The 24,269-nt window shown below is 38.2% G+C and overlaps 1 protein-coding gene across 12 annotated transcripts in view; it reads left to right on the top strand.

Moving 5' to 3' along the window:
• ARB2A (ARB2 cotranscriptional regulator A) overlaps nt 1-24,269 on the top strand; it is a 395,713-nt gene that overhangs the window by 238,937 nt on the left and 132,507 nt on the right. For 4 of the 12 annotated variants that reach the window (XM_073888119.1, XM_073888114.1, XM_073888106.1 and 1 more), the window contains 3 exons: nt 9,115-9,231; nt 16,767-16,851; nt 23,973-24,046. In XM_073888119.1, the coding sequence (XP_073744220.1) occupies nt 9,115-9,231; nt 16,767-16,851; nt 23,973-24,046 (276 nt within the window). The remainder of the gene's footprint in view (nt 1-9,114; nt 9,232-16,766; nt 16,852-23,972; nt 24,047-24,269) is intronic. The other 8 variants (XM_025866777.2, XM_073888122.1, XM_025866778.2 and 5 more) reach the window with 4 other exon arrangements.

The following is a 24,269-nucleotide window of genomic DNA, read 5'->3' as shown; positions in this document are numbered from 1 at the left end:
TCACTTTGATGAATCCTTACACCGTTTTCTTAGTATATGACCTCTTTTATTTTTTCCTTATAGTTAATTTGCTGTTTTCTTGATTGATGAAGTTTTTCAGACTGTTGTCTTTTTTCTCTCATTTTATGTTTTTGTAAAGCACTGGTCTTCTTTTTCAGTTCCCAGATTATCACTTAATATTTGTTTGTTTGTTTCTTTTCTTTTTCTTTTAAACTCTCCTTACATATGCTTTTTTGTCACTGAAGGAGCCTGCACGTGGCAGCATAGTCCAGGCAGGAAAGGAAAAGGAAGTTATTACTGCTCTCTTCTGGCCGCCTGCAATACTAAATCATAACTTGCCATTCCCTAACTGGTGGCTGGAGACTTATCTTCATAAATACATGTGACCCAAGAAGTTTCAGTTTACATACCCTATCCCTTGGGGTTCTTGCCTGTGGAGAGCCTTTTCCTTCCTGAAATTAGACAAAGGTTGTAAGAATTGAAGCGAGGGCTTCAAAGCACAGGAAAAGAGAATGTTGTCTTATCCTGTTGCTACAGTGGAGCTCCAGCTGGCCATGTTTACCTACGCAGGGTGTGAAGCTGCGTGTCCATCTGTGAGGGGCTCAGCACAGTGCTCAGGCTTGCCCTTAAATTTTGAACTTAGGAACTTCTGGAAGTCTTTCTTGTATGTTTTCCTACCTGGTTATTTTTATAGTGACAACTGTATAGCTCTTGGGTATATGCTTAAATTGTTAAGCATTGAAACTTCGTAAGATTTACCTGTTTGCTAGAGTAACATTTAACTTCTGTTATACTTACAGTGACCATATAATTTACCATTCAAACTAGAATACTTTTAACAGTGAAAAGAGACACTATTAATAATTATGCCAGGTCCATAGTTATACACCAGGAATGTCCTGGGCTAACTAGAATGTATAGTTATCCTATTTGTACCTAATTATTCTCTTTACGAACGTTTAAGCAAGCCCAAATCACTACATAATTGAGGAGTTGGAGGAGGGGACGTAGTGATTGTCTGACACGTAACTGCTACGTGAACTGTGCAGATGTGGATGTCACTGAAGAACATGTAGATACCATATTTAAAAGGAAGGACAGATTTCAGAAATTAAAAATGACTGTCAAGGTACTAATGATAGTAGCTGACAATATTGATTGCTCACATGCTTTCTCTCTGTTATCCTTCAGCAATCTTATGAGGCGAGTACTACTATTATTCCTATTTTTGTATTCTTATAATGATACCAGAAATTAAAATTTAAGGCCATGGAACTCCAAAACTTATGCCTGCTTTTAACTGCAACAATATAGTTCCTTCCTCGGGACATACTTTATATCCCTGTGATTCTCTTTTTGAAAACATCATCAGCTCTACTCCCTCTAGGTAGGACACAGAGTGGTAAGGGGCCTCTTTTGCCAGCTTTGGGCATGGCTAAGCCGTGGCTCCGTGCTCTCTTGCTGGCCCAAGTAAGTCTGAAAGGGGTCACTGGTGGCAGGGAAGTGGAACTGCCACAGGGTGGCTTCAACAATTTGTTTTAATTTTTAAGTGCACAGTGCTATTACAGGTCTAATATTTTGATGACAAAATTTTAAACAAACACAATAATCACCTCTTTCTATTTCTCCTTTATGGACCTGTGTCTTTTGAAAAAACAGTATTTGTCATTAGTGTATCTAAGGTAAGCTGCTGTTACCTTCTACACTGAGAAAGGAGAATGCACAAGTTTACAAATGTGGAGTGTTGGTATTGTGTGTTTTTATGGTATCATCTATTATAATGTGTACTGTGTGCCAAGTCCTCCACTAGTCACTTTATAGTCAGTTCATCTCACAATAACTCCATGATTTGAGTGTATTTACCAGCTCCCTCTGACCTGTGATGAAATTGAGACCCAGAAAAGTTGAAGTAATGCAGTCAAAGTATCATTACCTGAAGTGGCAGAACGGGGATTTGAACCCAGAGAATCTGATTCCAGAGTCCTTGACCCTAACCATGGCATTCCTTATGAAGACTGCTTACATGAAAGCTTCTACTTTCAAAAAAAAAAGGGGGAGGGGGGAGAGAGAGAGAGGTGAATGCAGATTAGAAATGTGAACTGTGAGTAGCATGTGAGAACCGAATGTCATACTTGTCTGGATTTCCTGCTGGGCAGTTTAGTCCTCATATTTCATCTACTGAAGTGTATGTATTTCATAGTAATCACCAGAGGTACTTCAAGAGCCTTGGGTGACAGGACCAAGGTTTTAATATTGCGGCAAAAGTGGTATTTGTTTTGTGAATAGCACACTGTTGGGATTGACATGTACAAAAGAAGCTTCAAGAAGGCATTGATGGGAAAGACTGTCAAACCCAGTGTCAGCTGATTAGTCATCTTGGCCCAATGTACATTTTCAACCATTGGGCCTGATAGCACACAGGGCATTGTGCCATCAGCCAGGAGATGTACAGGCACAAATGTAAAGTGATGGGAGAGGTTTGTGGTAAAGTATCGTCGTGTATCAGACTATATAAAAACTACACCCAAGTAGAAGCACTGAGTGTAATTATAATCTGCATGACAAAAAATGTGAAAAAGTACCACCTTTTCATAGTTTTCAAAATTTGAAACAACTTAATCTGAAATCTTAACTCTAGGAGCTCTAGAGAGAGCTAATCTATTTATACACACATACACATACACATACATACATATATATGTATATTTTAAAGACATCTCAAACCTCAACCTTGCTATTAACCAGACTGATGATTCATTCATGCTCATGCAGTAGTAATGATCCTCAGATTTATATATGTACACTAGTGTCAGATCCTAATCTGATGGAAACGCATTATTTGATTTTCTTTCAGAATATTCTTTCCTGTACAAGTGATTCACATGCTGTAACCCTCAGAGTGCTTATGTGTAACACATGTCAGAATTTTAAAGGAAGGTGATGACTTTTGCTGATGAAAGACATTACAACATTTCCCTCAGAAACATGTTTAAAACATATTATACATACTAATATAGATATGGGCTTGTATGCACATATATACATACCTACCCCCAACCCACACTGGCTTCTTTCAGGAGGGCCCCTTGGGCTTTAAAATCTAAGCCGATTTATTCTGAGTGCTATATCTGCTGGGCCACAAGTATGGAAAAATGAAATTACTCGCTTCTTTTAGGTTAGGGTAAAGACAAACCCAATGCAGGGTTCACTTCTTTAGGTTGAGAGTATTGAACCTAGTATTGGGTTGGATTCATAATTTCCAAAACCCAAGACCCTCAACTAGAGATATGAACTACCTCCAAAGGCTCATGGCAGAGTATCCCCATAACATCACTATCTCCCTGCCTTCGGAAGCTTATCTTCTAAGCTAAGACAAGAGGATAGCAAATTTTTAACTTAATTTAGTGGAAGTAAAAGAGTCTTTGTGTTTTCCTTTTCTAAAAAGTAGCTCATGATAGACTTGGAGAGGAAATGAACTGGGGGCACCTGGCTGGCTCAGTCAGTTAAGCATCCTACTCTTGTTTTCGGCTCAGGTCCTGATCTCAGGGTCCTGGAATTAAGCCCCCACTCGGGCTCTGCTGTGCTCAGCGTGGATTCTGCTTCTCCCTCTCCCTCTCCTCCTCTGTCTCTATCTCTCTCATTCTCTCAAATAAATAAAATCTTTTAAAAAAAGAAAGAACTGAAATAGGTACAGTTCTTAGGGAATTAAGAAACTTCTAGGGGGACATGAGGTATTTGGATTTGGCCAGATACTTTTGTGAAGATAGTAGGCAGGGCTCCATTTGAGGGCCTTGCAGAAAGCATGGTGAGGCAACTTAGGTGGACAGAAATGGTCTGTGTAATTTTGGGGGAGAGATGGTAGCAGGAAGGGCTGGCCAGGAGGGCACGTGGAGGGAAGCAAAGGTGGATGCTGCTGACTCTGGCCCTCCCACACCATATCTCTGGTCCCCTGCTTTTCATCTCACCAAATAACTCAGGCTCTGATCAGCTCTCTTATCTTGTTACAGTTAATTAAGGTTTAAAATCTTACTCTGGAAGAAAACAAATAATACAGGGAGATTTTTTTCCTCTCAACTTCAACTCCCATCAAAAAATTTAATAGTAAGATGAGCCTGCATACAGATGGTATATATTTTGAGTCTGTCCAAAGTACTTCATGTTTATTGGGTTAGTTAAGCTTTTGTCAGACTGGGAACATGCAATGCACAGAAGGAATGCGAGCAGATTAATTGTGTAGAAGCTAAGGTGAGAGGACTATGAAGAGATAGATCAAATTAAGAAGGGGAAACAAAAATATCAGGTGACAGCAGCACATATTTTATATTAAGTCCCAAAACATCAATATGATTTATGGAAATATGTAGTTTTCCCTCTTATCCTAGACATCATTTTATTTTAGAACTCTAATAATAATTTTTAAATGCTATTGATAGTCTGGTTTTGCACATGACTGATTTCTATCTTGGCGTGATTTTTAGAATTTCAACATTCCTTACTGATATGGATTTGGATTTTTTTAATATTTTTTTAAGTGTCCAAGTCAGGGGCGCCTGGGCGGCTCAGTCGGTTAAGTGTCTGTCTTCCGGTCAGGTCATGATCCCAGAGTCCCAGGATTGAGCCCTGCATTGGGCTCCCCGCTCGGCAGGGAGTGTGTTTCTCCCCCTATTTCTCCCTCTGCCTCTCCCCCGGCTTGTGCTCTCTCTCTCTCTCTCACTGTCTCTCAAATAAATAAATAAAATCTAAAAAAAAATAAATGTTGAAGTTAATGAAATACTGTATTACTGAAATGCTATAAAGAAAAGGGTATTAATCAAATGAGTTCATTTGGGTAAGAGTAGTATGATATATTACTGAGAAATAGACCCCATGTGACACACATGAAAGAACACAGGACTTAAAGGCATGGACAACTCAGAGTTGTGTCATTTTCTATCTGTGTGGCCCTTAACCAGTTTCTCGGCTTCAACCAGGTTCCTCCTCCACAGATGGAAAAAATAATACAAGTTTTGCATACATTTTAATATTATTTCAGAATAAAATAAGAATGATTACGTATTCATCTTGAAATTTGTGAAGAGCTACTCAGATATAAATATTATACACACAAATGAAAACAAAAATATTTTAATTATAATTTTATCAGATATAACTTATCTGATAAACTAAATTTCAGATGTTGATGTCTGGAATAATCAAGCCATGAAACTGAGATGTTGATGTCTGGGATATCAATTTTTTTGTCACTTTTATTCAACTACTGATACCATACTGAAGACATTAAGACAAAAAATGGAAGGTCATCCTTTATTTTTGAAAGATTGGTGTAGGTGTAAAACTGATCTTCTTTGTTTGAAGAGTTTACTTGGCAGGGACTCCATAATTGATTCAAGAATACATGGAGACATTGAAATCCCAGGGTCTTACTATTTTTAGACTAAAATCCCTTTAAAAATCTAATGAAAGCTAAGGGTTCTCTTCCAGAAAGATATTCCTATCATCTACAGACAGAATTTTGCAGGGAACTTCAAAGGGGTTCATATCCATGGATCCTAATAAAAACCACATCTTCACCTTAGATTGACATATAGTAGACTTAGTAGACCTTAGTGATACTAGACTTTAGTAGATTGACTTAGATTGACCTTAGTAGACTAGTGATATGGCCTCCTCCCTTCCAGATTTCTGTGTTTTCCAGATTATTATAGTCTTCTGTTAAAGACTATTATAGAAGACTATATAGAAGTTTTCCTGCCCAGCTGCACCTCCACCCATTCTATATTCCATCTAGGGTCTGTCTCTTAAACAGTCTTGGTTCCTGCATTCAGTCTACCCCCTGACTGCTGTTCCCCAGCATTCTTTTCTTTTTCTCTCTTTGAGAGAGAGAGTGTACACAAGCAGGGGGAGGGGCAAAGGGAGAGGGAGAAGCGGACTCCCCACTGAGCAGGGAGCCCAATGCAGGGCTCAGTCCCAGGACTCTGTGATCATGACCTGAGCCAAAAGCAAATGCTTAACTGACTGAGCCACCCAGGCGCCCCTTTTCCCCAGCATTCTTAATCAGTGCTCATTCCCAGGGGAGGCAGTAAGAGAGGGAAGGGCTCTGATCCAAGCTAACAGATACAAGAAGCAGAGGCTTTGGGCAGAAATGGAAACTGCAAGTAGGTTTCAGCAAGGCTAGAATAGAGGTAAATAGTCTGAAAAAGCAAACTGTTAAGATTTTTACCAATTTACATTTCTACCAACCCTAAACAGTCAAATATTTGAAATTCCTTTTTTTTTAAAGATTTATTTAATTTGGAGAGAGAGAGCATGAGAGCAGAAGGGGCAGAAAGAGTGGGAGAGAGAATCTCAAGCAGACTCTGCGCTGAGTGTAGAGCTGGACACAGGGCTCAATCCCAGGACCCTGAGATCATGACCTGAGCTGAAACCAAAATTTAGACACTTAATGGACTGCACTACCCAGGTGCCCCAAATATTTGAAATTCTTTGTACAGGGTTCATTTGTAGACAGATCTTTGTTGAAATCCTCTAGAATTTGACCATTGTCCACCTCTAATAATATAATATGAAAGTGATTTTTAAACTGTAAAGGACTAGAACAGTGTAAGGAATGTCATGCTGGATTATAACATGATGTGATGTGAAGAAAAGTTGCACCGCATCACATCCACTGTCTGAAATGTCAGCCAGATGGAAAAACAGACCAAAGGATTTTTTTCTCTTATAGTCCATCTAACAGCTTTATATTTTTCCAAGTTTGTAAAATTTTATTTCCCAGATTTTCTGCTTTTGCACTAAATCCTCAGCCTATTCAAGTCTTAATTTGATACCATTTCACAAATGGCTCTCGATATTCTGTGTCTTCAGATACAGCCAGCTTACATAAGTCAGTGTAAGTTAACAACAACCACAACAAAATGCCAGGCAAATATTTAAAAATGCAGACGTATTCTTAGAATACCAGAAGAGCATGCTCTTATTTTGTAACTTTAGCAACAATTGCTCTAGATCTCTAAAAGTGTTACTACTTAGAAAATGAGAGTAAGGACATGTACGTTCTTCATGAGCCAGGTGTATTCGCTATTGCGGAATTTTGAGTTTTATTATCAAATGTTGGTTTAAATTTTTATATTCTAGTGCCAGCGTGATCCATGACAATCTATTCTTTAAGGTAGCTTCAGTTTTTTATTATCTTTTTTGATTTGAGTAGTGTTGATACACAATGTTTCAGGTGTACAACTTAGTGATTTGACAAGTTTATACATTATGCTGTGCTCAGCACAAGGATAGCTACCATCTGTCCCATTACATCGCTATTACAATACCATTGACTATGTTCCTTATGCTGTGCTTTTTATTCCCATGACTTACTCATTCCATAACTGGAGGCTGTATCTCTCTCCCCTTTGTCCATTTTGCCCGACCCCCCACCCCCTCCCTTCAGTTTGTTCTCTGTATTTATTGTTCTGATTCTGCTTTTTGTTTGTTTATTCATTTTTTTAGATTCCATTTATGAGTGGAATCATTTGGTATTTGGCTTTCTCAGTCTGACTTATTTACTTATTTCACTTAGCATAATACCTTCCAAGTCCATCCGTGTCATCTCAAATGGCACAGTCTCATCCTTTTTTATGGATGACAATCTATTTTTAAAATAAAATCTAGGAGAAGGTAGCAAACTACTTAATAATGAATGTGAAGTATTGAATTAGAGTATTATTTTGTGCTTTTAAAAATATTATTGATATTGCAAGGTGAATTTTTGCAGTAATATTGTGATGCTGATAAGCAACATTGATTTTAAGATTACCACATTTTATAAGCAGAAAACAAAAGGCCCAAATATTTAAGGTGTGGAAATTCTGCTGAAGCAGCATTAATAGTGAGTTAGATTCCCATTAGGTGGTGTTCAGTGAGAGGGGATGTGCATATGCAGGGCTTGAAGAAATTTACAAGAGAGAGAGAGATTTTTCATTCAGAATGCCAACAGGCATCATTTGGTAGCATCATTTGGTATCAGAAGCCTGGCTTTCAGTGTTCACTGTATGAGCTATCATCACCACTCAGAATTCTCACTTTTTTCAAATGCAGGAATATACTTTTGATAGACAATTTAGAGTAATTAATAGCAAATGATAGAGAAATTGCTCTTTTCTAGAGGGAGAACAGACATTTGATGCAGAGGCATGGCTATGAAATTTAAGGCTACTACATACTGTATTTTTTTTAATTTTTTATTGTTATGTTAATCACCATACATTACCTTACTACATACTGTATTTTAAGTGTAATTTTTTATTAAGCTTTCGTCTACTTGTTGTGTCAAATTAGAGTCCCTCATTTTAGCAGATTAAAACCTTTTATGATTCTTTTGATGTGGAACTATAATTTTTCACTTTCTTTATCTTGCAGACCACTGATAAATTCTTCAGTTTCTTCAAGCCACGTGTGTCTCTCTTTTAAATTTTAGAACCATTGAATTATATAGAAACAGCATTCTAAAGAAAGAAGTTAGAATGTAATACTGTAGCTTGCCGACATAAAGAAATATATTAGAAAGCAAAATGATATTGATAGGCTTTGAAGAGAAAGATCTTTGTGGGCATTTAAAACACCAAGGAATTACAAGGCCGTGTTGAAGAGCAGGCTAGTTAAATCGGAGAAGTCAAAGCAAGATATCTTTCATTACTGACATGCCAACTACTGAAAAGAAGTAGAAGTTAGTCCTAAGTTGCTAACAGCGAGCCCCAGGTACTAACTTCCCTGAAGCACTGAAATAGGAAGGGGTGGAAGAAAGTTGTAAAAGAAACCCTCAGGGATTCCTCCTTTTTTCCCCTGTGATCCCTTTAATCCTTGAATTGTCAAACCACATGGAAAATAATAGAGCTGCGTAGTTCTGAGACTTAAGTGGTATTATCTTTTTAAAAGAAAATATTAGGTCTTTTCACATCTCTGGACAGGAACAGGGCATGCATTCGGTGTAGAAAAGAGTAACTTGGAACAAGAGATGCATGTTGCTTTTTTGCTTTTAATATATTATTATCTATGACTAAGCAGGCTGCACCCAGTAGGGAAAAAAAATTATAGCCAATATTTTATTTTCCTTTTTTAAAACAGATGATTCAACGAGAAGCAGATGTAAAAAGTAAGGTAACTGCTGTGGCGTTGACAGACTCTGTTCACAATGTGTGGCATCAAGAAGCAGGCAAAACGATTCGAGAATGGATGAGAGAGGTGAGACTAGATTTTTTTCAACGCTGAGATGAATGAGTGTGAGCCTTTATATCTTGAGCCCCCACCAGCTTGTATCACCTCCCGCCCCCAAACTTCCTTTCTAGAGGCAGAACATTTAGAGAGAGGAGAAAAAAGTAGACATGGTTGAAATAATAATAGAAAACCCTTCTGAAGAACAAATACATTTTTGAAAGCCCTTCTCCCTTTTTTGGGCATTCTGTAGAATGTTAGGTATGCATGCAGTATACAGTAGGAGCTTTGGCTGAAGAAGGTCATGATCTGTTAGGAGGTTATTATTCCCTGCTTTTTAATTTTTCTACCAGCTATTTAGCATTGGTGCTGCTCAGTGACAAGAAAGAAGTTTAAAGTACCATTGGGTCTATCCTTTTCTTGAAAGCTTGTCAGTGCGTGCCGCTCTTAAATGGATTGCCTCACTACTGCCAGTAGGGGGAGAAGTAAAAAGCTGAAATAGTGTTTTGCCAGACCGAACCTGGGGCTTGAGAAATCCAAGGGCTGGTTAGGCCCAGCCTCAGGCTAAGAAAGCTTCTTTTCACCATTCCTAAGGGCTAGTGAGCCTGAAAACTATCATGACTCATTGAACATGCTCCCATTTTTTTTTTAAACTTTCAACCCATTATTTCTTTTACTTTGGTTATAGATGAACAGCTGAAACTTCTTTTTTATTTATATTTCCCTTTCTGATATTATAAGCAATTGACATCATCCATACCATGCTATATCAATGGTTTGGTCAAACCATATATTTCTATAAATGAGAACTAGTTGACCTTCCTGACTTTTCTCCCACTTTTTCTTGATAGAATACCCAGATATTTATCCAGCTGACCTCTCACCATACGTATGGTGGGTAACTTCTAACCAGCCCTTATGGTGCCCTGAAAGGACCAGGGAGTTAATGTTTGGAAAGAGTTTCAAATAAATAGAAGGACTAAGCTGCATAATCCCATAATGGAATAATCATAATATTACCAGTCTGTTTTCACTGTTGTTGTTATTATCCATTAGAAAAAATACTGGCATCATGCAAAAGTCTAAAATACATTTACTCTATTCCTCATAATGTTATAAATATATAAAAGTAGGCTTTTAATCTGTCCTAAGGTGTTTTCTGACCACATTGCTTTTCATATTTCTCCTTTCACAGTTTTTCTACATCCTTAATTGTCTTTTCCATGGGCCTATTTTTTTTTCAAGAGAAACACGTAATATGTCACGAGAATACGTAAACAGCACCCAGCATTATGTAAATGCACCTTTTTCCCCACATATAACCAATATGGAATTTAGTATTTGTCCCAAACTAGAAATATCCCTGTTCATCATCTTTGAATTGAGAATTCTTCATGTCTCATTCCAGGTGACAAATATAACAAAATTTATTTAGATTTACTTATTTTTAAAAGTTTTTATTCAAATTCCAGTTAATTAATGTACAGTATTATATTAGTTTCAGGTGTACAATAGAGTGATTCAGCACTTCCATACATCACCCAATGCTCATCATGACAAGACACTCCTTAATCCCCATCACCTGTTTTCCCCATTCCCCCACCCACCTCCCCCTGGTTACCATCAGTTTGTTCTCTGTAGTAGATTTGCTTCTTTAACCCTTTGTAACTAAGACTGGATTAGATGCCGCCTTCAAAAATTGGAATATATTAATCTGCATTTTTTCATCTGACTGAAATAGGCAATATTGAATTCATCTTAATCAAAGCTCTCATTAATTTCTTTGCAAGCATAGCTTTTATAAATCTTTTTAATATTATATAATTTTATAAACGACCTACTTCTTGAATAGTTCTTTTATTCCCTCAGTTATGCCTGAGGCATGAAACAGCATGAAGAGTTTTTTATTATGACATACCAAAATTGAGACCCCCAACTCAATCACTTACCTAACTGTGTAATCTTGGGTACATTGTTTAATCTCTTTGAGATTCAGTTTTTTCATCTATGAACTCTAATACGTACCTTGCAAATATGGTTGGGAAATAACATATGTAAAGAAACAGCATGGACGTGAGCATTTTAAATAAGTTTGATAAATCGTAGCTCTCATTGTTGTTACCTGCTTGCCCCCAAGTAACATAAAATATATGGATTGTATTCTTCTGTTTTATGGATTATTTGCATATTCAAAATATCTTACCAAAAGGTAGTAATTCAGAGCAAGGAGTTGAAAGAACTGGGTTTTGATAATGATTCTGGGTTAGTCACTCACTAGGTAAATGAATAACTGAGATCTAACACATACCAGGTACTCTACACTAAGGCTTATTGTCTTGGGAAAGCCACTCCATCATTCTGGGCCTGTTTCATAATTGTGAATTAGAGATAATAATTCCTATTCCATCTACTTCGTGAACTATTATGAGAATCAAAGGTGACAACCAAGAAGAAAATCCCTTGAAAAGCAAATGGAACTGCATAAAAAAATAAAATGCATTGTTAAAGAAAACACTATAATATCCCAGAGATAAAAATTATTAGGTCATTGTTGATGGAGCTTTGAAATTATCCCTGCCCAGAGAGCCTCTCTAAAACAAGAACAGAAAGGGATACTATGGGAGCCTATGCCAGATATCCTTGTAGGACCTCACCTAAATGTGTGACCGCCCCCCTGTAGAGAATTTAGTATGGTTTGGCAAGATAAGAATCTAGTGTTTGTTTCCCAGCACTTAGGATAAAACTCCATCCCCTTTTCTTCATTTTTAGTCTCTGTCCACTCTGCAAGACCCCTTGAAATAATGAAGAACAAACAGTCCTGGGTTCAGTAAATAGAAAGGACTGTTGTCTTGAGCATGAGTGTTGGGAGAAGGGTGTGAAAGGGTAACTTTTGTGTCCCTCAGCATCCCACTTCCTACCACCACCTACTCTGGCTTTAGTTGGAATCAGCTCAAAATCTGAGATATTTTGCAACTATGTCAAGAAAAATAACTTAGCTAAACTGTAATGTTGTCCATAAAAATAGTAGTCTGGGCCTCTTAATGATTAGCTCCATTATTTGACCAAACACCACTTTAAATTTGGGAGTAGGACAAGGTACAAATTGCCCAGTCATTCTTATTATACTGCAAATTAGTAAAACTGCTTTTTGTTTTATAAGCATATTTAAGTTAATGTGATAAAGGTATCAACGTTAACTATTCATCTACTATAAAAAGCTGATTTACTTTTTTTAAAATTTCAGCAATTAGCATACAGAAAGAAGGTTAAGTACTATATTCTTACAGTACTTACATAATTTTAAAATAACGATTTCTTTTAAAGAATGAAGGTCGGGCGCCTGGGTGGCTCAGTTGTTGGGCGTCTGCCTTCGGCTCAGGTCATGATCCCAGAGCCCTGGGATCGAGCCCCACATCGGGCTCCCTGCTCGGCGGGGGGCCTGCTTCTCCCTCTCCCACCCTCCCCTGCTCATGTTCGCTCTCTCGCTGTGTCTCTGTCAAATAAATAAAATCTTAAGAAAAAAAGAAAAGAAAAGAAAAGAAGGTCAGAGAGGGCTACTTTTGGCAATTACGCTGAGTGAAAACTACTCCCAAGCAAAAGACCAAGGATACAGACTTAACTGTGACTCTTGAGGAGAGGTTAAAAAGTAGCCTAAGGCAGACCCTAAAAGATGCGTCTTCCTCCAGCTCCAGAACTAGAAAGTGGTAAGGGTGGACATGCAGGACATTATGCTAGGTGAAATAAAAAACCAGACGCAGAAGGAAAACTACTACATGATCACACCTACACATGGAACCTAAAAAGTTTGAATACGCAGGAAGAGAATAGAACAGTGGTTACCGGTGGGTAGATAGGGAGATGTTGGTGAAAGGTACGAAGTTGCATTGATGAAGGATGCGTAATCTAGATGTATGGCGTGATGACTATAGTCAGCACTGTATTAAATACTAGAAATTGGCCAAGAGAATAGATTTCAGGTTCTTTCACAACGCGCGCGCGCGCGCGCGCACACACACACACGGTAACTATGTGAGAAAATAATTAATCAACAGCAGTAATCACTTCACAGTGCATATGTGTATCGAATCATCATGTTGTACACCTTAAATCCATAGTTTTGTTTTGTTTGTTTTTAAAGCTGACTGGGTAGATGTCATTTCCTGACATATCCCTGGGCTCTGAAAGTCTCCAGCCAAGCCAGATGCATGGTTCTGTGTAACTGTCATGAACCCTTACCCAGCATCATCAGCTGGGAGTGGCAGTCCCGGAAACACAACCCGGTGAATCCTGGTTGTCCTTGTCTGAGGACACAGTGCCTTCCATTTTGAAGCTCTACCTCTAAGGCATTGGTGGATCTCAGACAAATGAAATTAAAATGAGTAAGAACCTAAATTCAACCAGGACAGCAAATATATCTCAAAATACCTTGTATAGGATGCCTACTATGTATTTTTTCTCTTTAAACATAGCATACTAAGTTCTAATCTTTTTAATTCATTCATATCTACACTGAAGTATTGTCAGCCCTTGGTTCAAGGGTCAAGGAGGGCCACTCAGCACTATGGCCTACGGGCACTTCTAGTCTATGTTAATAGTTCCCAACATTTTGGATTTCACAAAGAAGACAATTTATAACCACAAAAAAAAAAAACCTGTAAATTCCTAATTTCAGAGTTAAAAGACCTTTAAATTGAGAACACTTAACTTTAAGAAACACTCTCTATATTACACATTTCTTTCCCAAATTCCTGGCTCTGGCCAAGGGCTTCTTTCTGCTTGCTGGTTGGGATGAGGCAGGGCTCCATCTGAGGCTCAAACATGGTCTCTTGATATCTGTAGTATAGCATGCCTTGCTGTCTGCTCAGGGCACTCAAGAATAAGATCTCCAGGGACTGGGAACACACTCCAGCATCTTCTGAATTTAGGTCGGCCTTTTCTAGTGCGCTGCCTCTGTTGCCATCCTGGACACTACGCTAGTGTTCATCTCAGCTGAAGAACTGGGTTGGGGGCAAATTGAGCCACTGAGAGGAGGGATAGAATAAGCATTAGAAAAACAGTAAAAGAGATTTGGTTTTTAAACTATTGAAATGCATCTCAGGATAGGAAGTTGGATTTGATATAATGGAATTTCAGACAGATTGAATTCATGTGTAAGGGCTATAAGTCTTACTCATATTTCTTTTTACATGTATTTCTCAGCACGTTTATGTTATTTTGTTACACTCTGTCACATGGCAAACATTTTTATCTTGTTCTGTCCTTTTCTCTACATATTTTTCCCAGTGGGATAAAAATGTTACATATACATGTACACACATGTACATGACACTCATCAGACTTATGATATCAAGCCTTTACAATCCTGCACAGGTACTCTGTCATTCCAGAGAACTTTTGGACATATTCACTTTATAGGATGTTTATTTCGATCCTATTTTTATGAGAAATCAAAGCCTAAACATCTGCCTAGATAAAAAGTGAAAATTTCAGAACCATAAATGTTAACCTATCTTTTGCTTTAAATGTTTGAGTTAAAGGTGACCTGAATAAAATCCATTTTATTCAGCTTTTTAAAGTCAGTGATAACGAGTTAGAAAATGATTAATCGCCAACATATTGTAATATACCATCATTTTTATTAATACTAGAAGTATCCTATAAGACGTAGTTTTACATATGTGAAGTGTAGGTGAGCAGTATTAAGACTGACATATCACCTGGGTAATAGCCGACTTTCATCAGATTTGGAGGTACTACTAGGATGAATAATAATTAAAATATACACCTAATCGCTGCCTGTCTGTCGGTAGTGCTAATTGCTGTCTTTGAAGACTGAATTGTTTAAGAGAAAGAGAGAAAAAGAGAAAGTCATTCTTCATTGAAGCTATCTCCCTGTATCATTGGGAGCCTATTTTTAGTACCTATAGAAGTCATGATTTTTGAATTTATTAGGGGCTGTGATGAATGATAAAACAAATCATCCATTTACATATCTTGACACTGCTTTGGAGAATACTTACTTCTTACAAGCAAGTGTCACATTGTATATAAAAGCTGGCTAATTGTGTGCTAATCTTCTGCATTATCTAGAACTCTGTGATGTGGTATTCTATCAATAGTAATATTAATTTTACTTATTTCAAATGTATGAAATAGCTTTCTAAAACCCTATTTCTTTTATAATTTCTGCACTCTCACAGTGTATAATTTTGCATTCAGCTGCTAATTAAGATTAGGAGTGCAAGTTATAGAATACATATTCACTTTAAACCATCAAGCTTTTGTAATACATAAAAATACTAATATTTTATCCATTTTAAATGTAAAAAGAAAGAAAGCATTTAAGAACACTACTAGATGTTGTGTTTGTTTTCATGGGTTTTTTTTTTTCCACACAGTTCAATAGTTTCATTGATCTACTGTTTCTTACAAAAATCTGCCATGCTTTGTGAACTTCACTTTCTAATCTCATACAGCAACCCTTCCTTTATGTTATTCCTGCTCTCCCTGGTCCCAGAACAGTAGGGTTGCCTTGACAAATCTATTCAAAAGCCATTCCTCAGCCTTTATTGGTGGGGACTGGGGCCTTTGAAATTCTCTCCTCACTGCAACACAGCTGACATCTTCTTCCAGACAGAATGAATTAAGGAAATACAATAAGACACTTGATCTACCAGTCAAGGATCTTTCCACAGTGAGGACGGATTCCATGGTGCACAACCAGGGCAGCAGGCATCTAAAAATACACAATACATGCTTGTTTACCAGAATAGCAATCAGCGATTTTTCCAACATGATTGATAGGATGATTTCTTTTAAAATAAAATCTGTCTAGAAATTCAGTGTGTGTGTGTGTTAGAAATTTTTAAAAAGCCATATGAGGTTAATCACATTTTTTAAGCCAACCTTTAAATATAGAATTAAAATGTATGGAAAGAATATACATTATTTTTATTTCATTTGTCTGAGTGGCAAGTCATCATTATCCTCAAGATTGATTTTAATATTGAAGGCTTTGTGTCCTCACACACACAGCTACAATTCTCTAGATTGTGTTTCTTTTGAACTACTTGATACAACCTTCACTGAACAAGGTTGAAGTAAGAACTAAAAGAAAGTGTATTTAAGGAGTTAACTGCAAAATGTATTTCTTCTAGTATTACAGAGAAAAAGACTATATTTTAAAAATAAAACTGTTCTTTCACATGATCAAATTAGTATTTATTTCCATCTTATGGTTAAAAATGGACGTCCTTTTCAGTTTCCCTTAATTATAATCTTAACCTTTTCTTATAAACATATTACATCATGGTTCACGAAAGGTTACATGACTTCTTAATATCAGCACAGATAATTTGCTGAATTGTCGAAGATAAACTTTCTTCCACAGCCACAGTGGTCATGAATAATACTGTTTATATAAGAAAACTTTTTACAGTGCAAGAAAAATAAATTGGATATACTTCTAGTGGTTGATTATATAGGATAAATTAATCTCTGCTGCCTAAAAAGTTTGTCTTGGTTTAAAAATAGTTCAACAGAAAATTGTCTCTATTGCATTGCAGAATTGTTGTAATTGGGTCTCTAGCTCAGAACCATTAGACACTTCAGTGGAGTCCATGCTGCCCGATTGTCCCCGAGTCTCAGCAGGTATGTGTTTGATGAGAGATGTACGGGTTTTTTTAGGGTGAAAAAACATGGTAATGAAATGTGAAATTCTATTTTGTGAATTAAGCATGTTGTTCTGCCTTGAATCTTTGAATGAATTATTGGTAACATACGGCATGGGTCTGATCCACTACCAGAAATTTGTTGAGTGACTGAAAATAGTAACTAACACATTCAGTGAAGATGAATAGGTGAAGCAATTTGAGAATAATATAGACAGTTGCTGCTAAAGCTTCGGGAGACAAGATGTACATAAATAAAAAGTTGATTAAGACAAGAACTGGGTAGCTAAGCAGGATTTCTGAAAATTTGTCTCGCATTGAATATCAACTCAAGGATACAACAGGCAGTCAAGGCGGTGAGTTCAGAGAGGGAGTGGCCTAGAGTCTTTAGAAAAATTTTTCACACAGAAGATTTTGGCTGGACCTTGTGCATTCAGTAGAATGTGGATTACAGAAAGATGTGCAGGATGACGTTTTAGGCAAAAGAAACAGAGCAATGTAAGGAATAAGGGCTGGAATGGATCTGAAAACATTCACGGGAAACAAAGGCAAGATGGCCCTGCCTCTTGAAAGAGGTGGAGGGGAAGTACCTCAGGAAACAGGCGGGCTTAGGAAGCCAGCTGAAGGTTGGAGGGGCTTTCCATCCTGTGGATTGTACTTCAGTCTCTGGTCTCTAGAGAAGAAGAGTGCCATTTTTGCTTGCTTTCTGGTTTTGGCTTTCACAATTCCCAACCAGTTCGGACGGTAAGCACAAAATGAGTAGCGGTATCTGCTTATGGCTGCAGAACAGAAATGGGCTTGCTTTGCCCAGAGCTGTCAGAGAATGAGCAGAAGTTTTTAATGTGAACTACTCCATAGAAAAATCATAGGAGATAGTTGATCACTAAGCATTTGGAGTTGCAGACATGTCTACGTATTTGAAGGAAATAATTTGGAGAACAGTTCAAATACTAGGTAAAGAACAATTATTATAACTATATTTCTTTATCACTAATACCTAAACTTCAACTCAGCTTTACTATCATTATAGCTAAACTTTTCATCAATCAACCAATATACAACCTTGCTTTATGAACTGAACGTCTCTATTTAAAGACACCTTATTTAATATACATTGTTGATTCACTAACATTGAACTCACAGCCAACAGCACTGTAATTCATGCCTGAATGAAGCTTGTCTAACACATTTATTTTCTCCGTAAGACACATCACAGTTTTCTTAGGAACACTAGTGCTTAGTGCTTAGGTACGCTAGACGATGCTTCAGCACTACACTTGGGGGCCATTTCAAACAGTGATATCACAAAAAAAAAAAAAAAAAAATGTGAAAAACATGGCACTAGTCTGCGAAAAGGACACTTGTTTACAGTGTGAGAACAGAAACAAGAAGGTAAAGCATGGCCTTATTTGACCTTAGTTAGGAATGCATGTTAGGCAACTCCAATTTTTCACCACTCTGCACATGTGCTTATCTATAAATGACCACAAAAAGCATCCTGAGTATTCATTTTGGGGGTTACAAATAAATTTTAGTAAGTAGGTGAATTCACAAATATGGAATCTCTAAGTAAGAGGATTGACTATATATAGTAAAGGATTTGTCAAAAGGATTTGACCTGGGATTTGACCAGAGCTAGTGAAGCAGGCTTTGTAAGAATGCTGGAGTTTGGAACTACCGAGCAGACATTTGTTAGGGGGAGACAGATGAATGAATTAGACCCCATGAACATAAACTGGAGCCCGTGAGGATGGACTTAAACTCATGTCAGTTCTTTTTGCTTCTGTCCTTGGTGGTGTGGATGTCCTATAGAAGCCAGTGTCCTTTGTCATGGAGTTAACCACACACATACCTGGCCCAGGAGTCAGAGATGCTGAAGGGGAATTCAGGGGATGGTGGAACAAGTGCAGTCCTGGCCACTGCCTCATGCCACCAGGTGAGCTAGCAGATAAACAACAGTGTGCATGACCTAGAAATAGCTACTGCTTTACTTTAGCCCTCCACATGTCCCACAGAAATTTCCTTTATGTATCATACTAATCAGAAACACATGGCTTGAAAAAGAATTCTGGGGAATGTAGTTCAACCTAGGCAAACTGACACATTACAGAGCCTCCACAGTTCACCCCTTCTCAACTTGGCAGTTACATACATCACCTTAAACCAAACTTAGTCTACAAATAAAGACATTGATGAAGTCAGGCTTCTACCTCATGTGATACAACTATCCCATGTACAAATGAAAACACACTAACCCTTTCCTCAGAAAAGGATACAAAGCAGGCGCCTGGGTGGCTCAGTTGGTTAAGCGGATGCCTTCAGCTGGGGTCATGATCCCCGGGTGCTGGGATCAAGCCCCGCATCGGGCTCCCCGCTCTGTGGGGAGCCTGCTTCTCCCTCTGCCTCTGCCTGCCTCTCTCTCTCTCTCTCTGTCTCTCATGAATAAATAAAGAAAATCTGTAAAAAGAAAAAACTGATACAAAGCCCCTTTATTGTTCTTGGCTTATGTCCATTCCTCTCACCTTTTGTATCCTATAATTTAAATACTGAGAAATAAAGCTAATTATTGTTGATACATATTACATGAGATGATAAAGAAATAAGAAAGGAGAGGAAAACAAAAATAATTTAATATATATATTCAAATCAAAATAAGGAAGAAATACCCAGAGCTATTACATTGCTCATTTTTGTAACTGGCCGTGTAGTTGTAGCTGGTATTTGTAACTACCTTCATTCTGTATTCCCTTTGTTCTTAACAAGCACCTCAACTGGTCATAGTTCTTGCCTGGTAGGCTGACCCATACCTTCATTCCTTTTTTTTTTTTTTTTTTAAAGATTTTATTTATTTATTTGAGAGAGAGAGAATGAGAGATAGAGAGCACGAGAGGGAAGAGGGTCAGAGGGAGAAGCAGACTCCCCGCCGAGCAGGGAGCCCGATGTGGGACTCGATCCCGGGACTCCAGGATCATGACCTGAGCCGAAGGCAGTCGCTTAACCAACTGAGCCACCCAGGCGCCCCCATACCTTCATTCCTGAAGCAGTTGGGCCATTAGCTATCCTTCCTGAGTTAGAGTAGGTTGTAGTTTTCTATTGACATTAATCACAGGAAGTACTAACAGGTGTCTTCGATGATTTCCTGCAATGCAGACACACTCCTCTTTATCCCCATTGTGTAGTAGCAACTCACTTATCCCTTAGTTATCAGGATCAATCACCCCAGCCAATATAGTAACACTATTCCATTCCTTGTTAATTTGGCGGTATAAGGAGCCCAAAGTGGCAAGATGACAGTCTCAGTTTTGAGCTCAATGGAATCATTGTTGTGTCACTTAATAGAAGCCTTCCTCCCTATAGAACTAAGACCTTTAGATCAACAGAGCCTAAAATCGTAGGAATGGGAGGCAACAGTTTTGTTAGTAGGTCACTGAGGGTAGTAAGAAGAGAAGCCAGTCCCATTTCCATCCCTTCATTCCCAGGCCTGGGAGAAATATCACATGTATTAAATGCTGATTTAGGGTACATACCACACCCTGGAGTACATTATCTCAGCCCCACAGGGTGTTGTCACCTAAGCAGGCACCATAACTGAGTCTTCAGAAAGTTACTTCACCACTTTATGAAGCCCACTGCTTAAGGATAATGGGGAATATGGTAAGACCAATGAATGTTGGCAGACCTCGGCTCTTTCTCATCCTCTCACTTGCTCTCTCTGATGGAAGCCAGCTCTGTGCTGGGTGAGGTGCTCTGTGCAAAGGCCCACATGGCAAGGAACTGGTGTCTCTGGCCAAGAGTCAGTGAGTACCTGAGGCCTGTCCACAGCCCCGTGCGTGACCTTGGAAGAGGATCTTCTCCCAGATCAGCCTTGAGATAACTGCAACCCTAGCCAACACCTTGATGATCGTGAGACCCTAAGCCAGTCACTTAGTTAAGCCACACTCAGATTCCTAACCCAGAGGATATGCGAGTGCTAAGTGTGTATTGTTTTAAGCTGCCCGGCTTGGGGGTTATTTATTCCACGGCAGTAAATAAGTAACACAGCAGGTTTAAATGTGAACTTTTGTAGTTGCTGAAGCCTAAGTAGAAACGGCCTTAACTTTTTTGAGGCTAAAGTCTTGTAAGGCTCATCTTTGCCCTGATACCTGAGGATTTAAGAGCAACTTTCTAAAAAGGCACTAAAAAGTTCATCGAAGACGGTTCATTCCTAGCCTACTTCCCTGACTGCCTCATTAGACTTTGCTGTACATTATATCAGAGACAAGTTATTAAGTTTCTTCTTTATCACATTTGATCACCATATCAGTTGATCACTAAGTCTTCTTACTCTTCAGCTCTTCACTGACCAGTTTTTCTTAGGACAGAATTTGCTGCTCCCTGCAACCTTCTATTCCCTGTGGGTTTTTATTCCAACAAATTTGGCTTAAATCAGAAGGAGATTTCACATACACTCCCCAGCATATATCCATTTGTTTCTCATATATGTATTGATCACTTACATTATGTTCCAGGTGCTACTCTGGAAGTTGGGAATGTAGCAGTGAATAGTAGCTTCTCATGACTATCTTTTTTCCAAAAAAAAAATTAAAGAAAAAAAGAAGTGTTTCCTGGACCTTTGCTAGTGGTAGGTTCCTCCCTTTGAACCTGGTGTCATTAGGTTGCATCAAATGAGAAAAGAGTTGGGGGCAGCACCGCCAGCATTTTCCATATAAAAACTTAGTTTTTCAATCAAAATCAGTGATCTCTTGCAAAGAGTTCTTTAAAAATGTTGAATAAGGGGTATGGCATGATCAAAATGGGATTTTGAAAATTAATAAACGGATAAAAGAGAGGAGCAAGGAGCTGGAGGCAGCAGACTCAGCAGGCTGTGATGATGAAGCAAGTATATGGGGTGGATGGCAGTGGGAATGGAGAGGAAAGGGAAGTGAAGAGAAATAGGACTCTGGAAGAATCTGCACTCCCTGTCTGCCACTAGATTGGACATGGAGGCTAAGGTGACATGGAGGCTAAGGCAAAGGGAAAAAACAAACTGGAGTGAAAAGTAACTGGGATTATGAAAACATTACCAGAAATATTAGGGGACGGAGGGGGAAACCAGTTAAGGGCGAGAGAGGAGGAAACTGTTCTATGACCTATTTAATTGAGGTGATGGCAGTGGATGTGATGGCAGGAAGTTCAAATGGAAATAACCAAAGCATGGTGTGAAATACCTTTGAAACGTCTATAATTCTCTGAGCACAAGTTAGTGATGGATATCCAGACTCTATGTTCAATTTAGTGAAGCCTTTTTTTCCAGCTTTCTAATTTATAACGTTTTTCTTAAGTTATGATCGGCTTTTATTTTTTGACTAAAGTGTCATGGTCGTAGTAGTGAAATTGCCTATAAAAATACATACTATTTTAATACTGTATTTTTCTTTCATTACTAAACATGTTTCCCTTTATTAAAAAAATAGACCTGTTGCTCATAATAGCTTAATTTTATCAATGTTATTTATCTATGAATATATATATTTTTAAAACAGGTACAATAAATTTTTTAAATTATATTTAAAATATCATTGATAATTATTATCAGGGCAGTCATGTCATTTTTATTTTTCTTTTAAAAGCAGATATAATACTTGACAACTCCACACTTAGAAGTTGGCAATGCTGTACCCTATACTCAAAATCTGACTTTTTAATTATCTTAACATATAGTGAATGGTGGGTATTTGAGGGACCTTGAATCCCTGTCAGGTGACTATTTGCCCCGCTTCATTCTGTTGATGCTGTTTCTTACCAGTAAAATCAGCCCGTTAAAAACATTGTTATTCAAAGAATTAGTTAATAGGTTAGTAAGACCTATGTTTATTGTATAGCCCACATTCTGTGTTGTTTGTATGTTGGTTATAAAATGGCAACAGCAAATACCTGCCTCAGTTACCTTGTAGAAATGTTATGAGAACAGTTTTTGTACTATCTGAAGGCCATTTTGAGTTCATCAGAAAGAAGGCATTGTAAAAACCTAATGTGGTACTGTATATTCTCACTAATCATTTCAGAATTTAGGGCTATCATTTATTTTAAAACTATTGTTTTAATTGTATGGGAATGAAAAAGCATTTGCAGACACACTGCCCCTTCCATTTCCCTGTTTCTATTTTTAAGCAACAAATAACTTCGTTTTTCATACTTTCCTATGTTCTCTGTGACACTGATAAGGGTCACAAAATACTACAAGGAAACCAGAGACACAGAAAGAGAGAAAATACAGTGAAGAAAGCAAAAGGAAAACTAATAGTAGGAAGAAAAATGCAAAGTGGGACATAGAAGTATGATGCAATATAGCTAAAAGAAGCATGGGGTAGCAGTAAGGATGAAATTAGAAATGATCTTGTGTGGCGTGCTCCTCCTCAAAAATAGCTAATATAATTTTTGGCTGTGTGTGAGGAGGCATTCCCCCAGGGTGAAAGGAAAGCAAAACATAAATGTTTGAAAACAGAGAAGGTCACAGAGCACTGCTGTCTTCTGACTTCTTAAAAGTCTGGACACAGCTTGCTTTGGCTGGCATGTGACTGACAGGCTGCTCTTTGCCAGATTTTTCTATCTGAGGCTAGTTTTGGGTAAGTACTACTGCTAAGGCTCGTATCCTTTCAACCCCCTCCAAATGTGCGCCTTACATGCCTCTGTGGGTGTGTGCATCCAGTCTGCATGTATTCATTCAACAGGAATTTACCGGGGACTAGACATTGTGCCAGGTGCCAGGGACATAGCAATGAATTACAACACATAAAGGTCCTTTATGGAGCTTACGTTCTATGAGGGGAGACAAATAATGAACAAGGTAAATAAGGAAAGTTTACGATTGTGGGAACTGGTAGGAGAAATAGAAAGCAGGAAGAGAAGACCTGAAATATGTGGAGGGGAGGATTTGCATTTTTAAAGGAGTGGCCATGGAGAACCTCACTGAGATGACATTTCTGGGACATTCTTTCTAGTCCTGATCTCCTACCACCTCCCACTAATAAAGACAATACTTGCCCATCTGACTTTAGAGATCTTTCCTTAACTCCAGGCTACCTGCTGAGTTCTGAGAGCTGCACCCTTTTTCCCTCCCAGCAGTCTCTTGTTCTGGGTCCTTGAAAACCTTGCCTTATGGTCAGATCCATTTTACAAGTCCTCCAGGATTTATGGTAAGCATAAAGCATAGGTGACAAGCAAGTTATTAAGGTATTCCACTCTTCCTTGAGCTACCCATACAGAAAAATATAACATACATATGGTGCCCTGGGGTTCACAGGCAAGGTTGTTTATGTCCAGAGGTGAAAGGACAGAGCTACCCCTGGCTGACCTGAAGGGTAAAGGGATCAGTATATTGACATACCTGTGACCACTTTGCACCAGGCACACAGGATG

This window comes from Callorhinus ursinus, unplaced genomic scaffold, assembly GCF_003265705.2.
Source record: "Callorhinus ursinus isolate GAN/ISIS: 27379988/994484 unplaced genomic scaffold, GSC_fseal_2.0 scaffold3, whole genome shotgun sequence".
Taxonomy (NCBI): Eukaryota; Metazoa; Chordata; class Mammalia; order Carnivora; family Otariidae; genus Callorhinus; species Callorhinus ursinus.
This window is presented reverse-complemented; position numbering and strand designations above follow the sequence as displayed.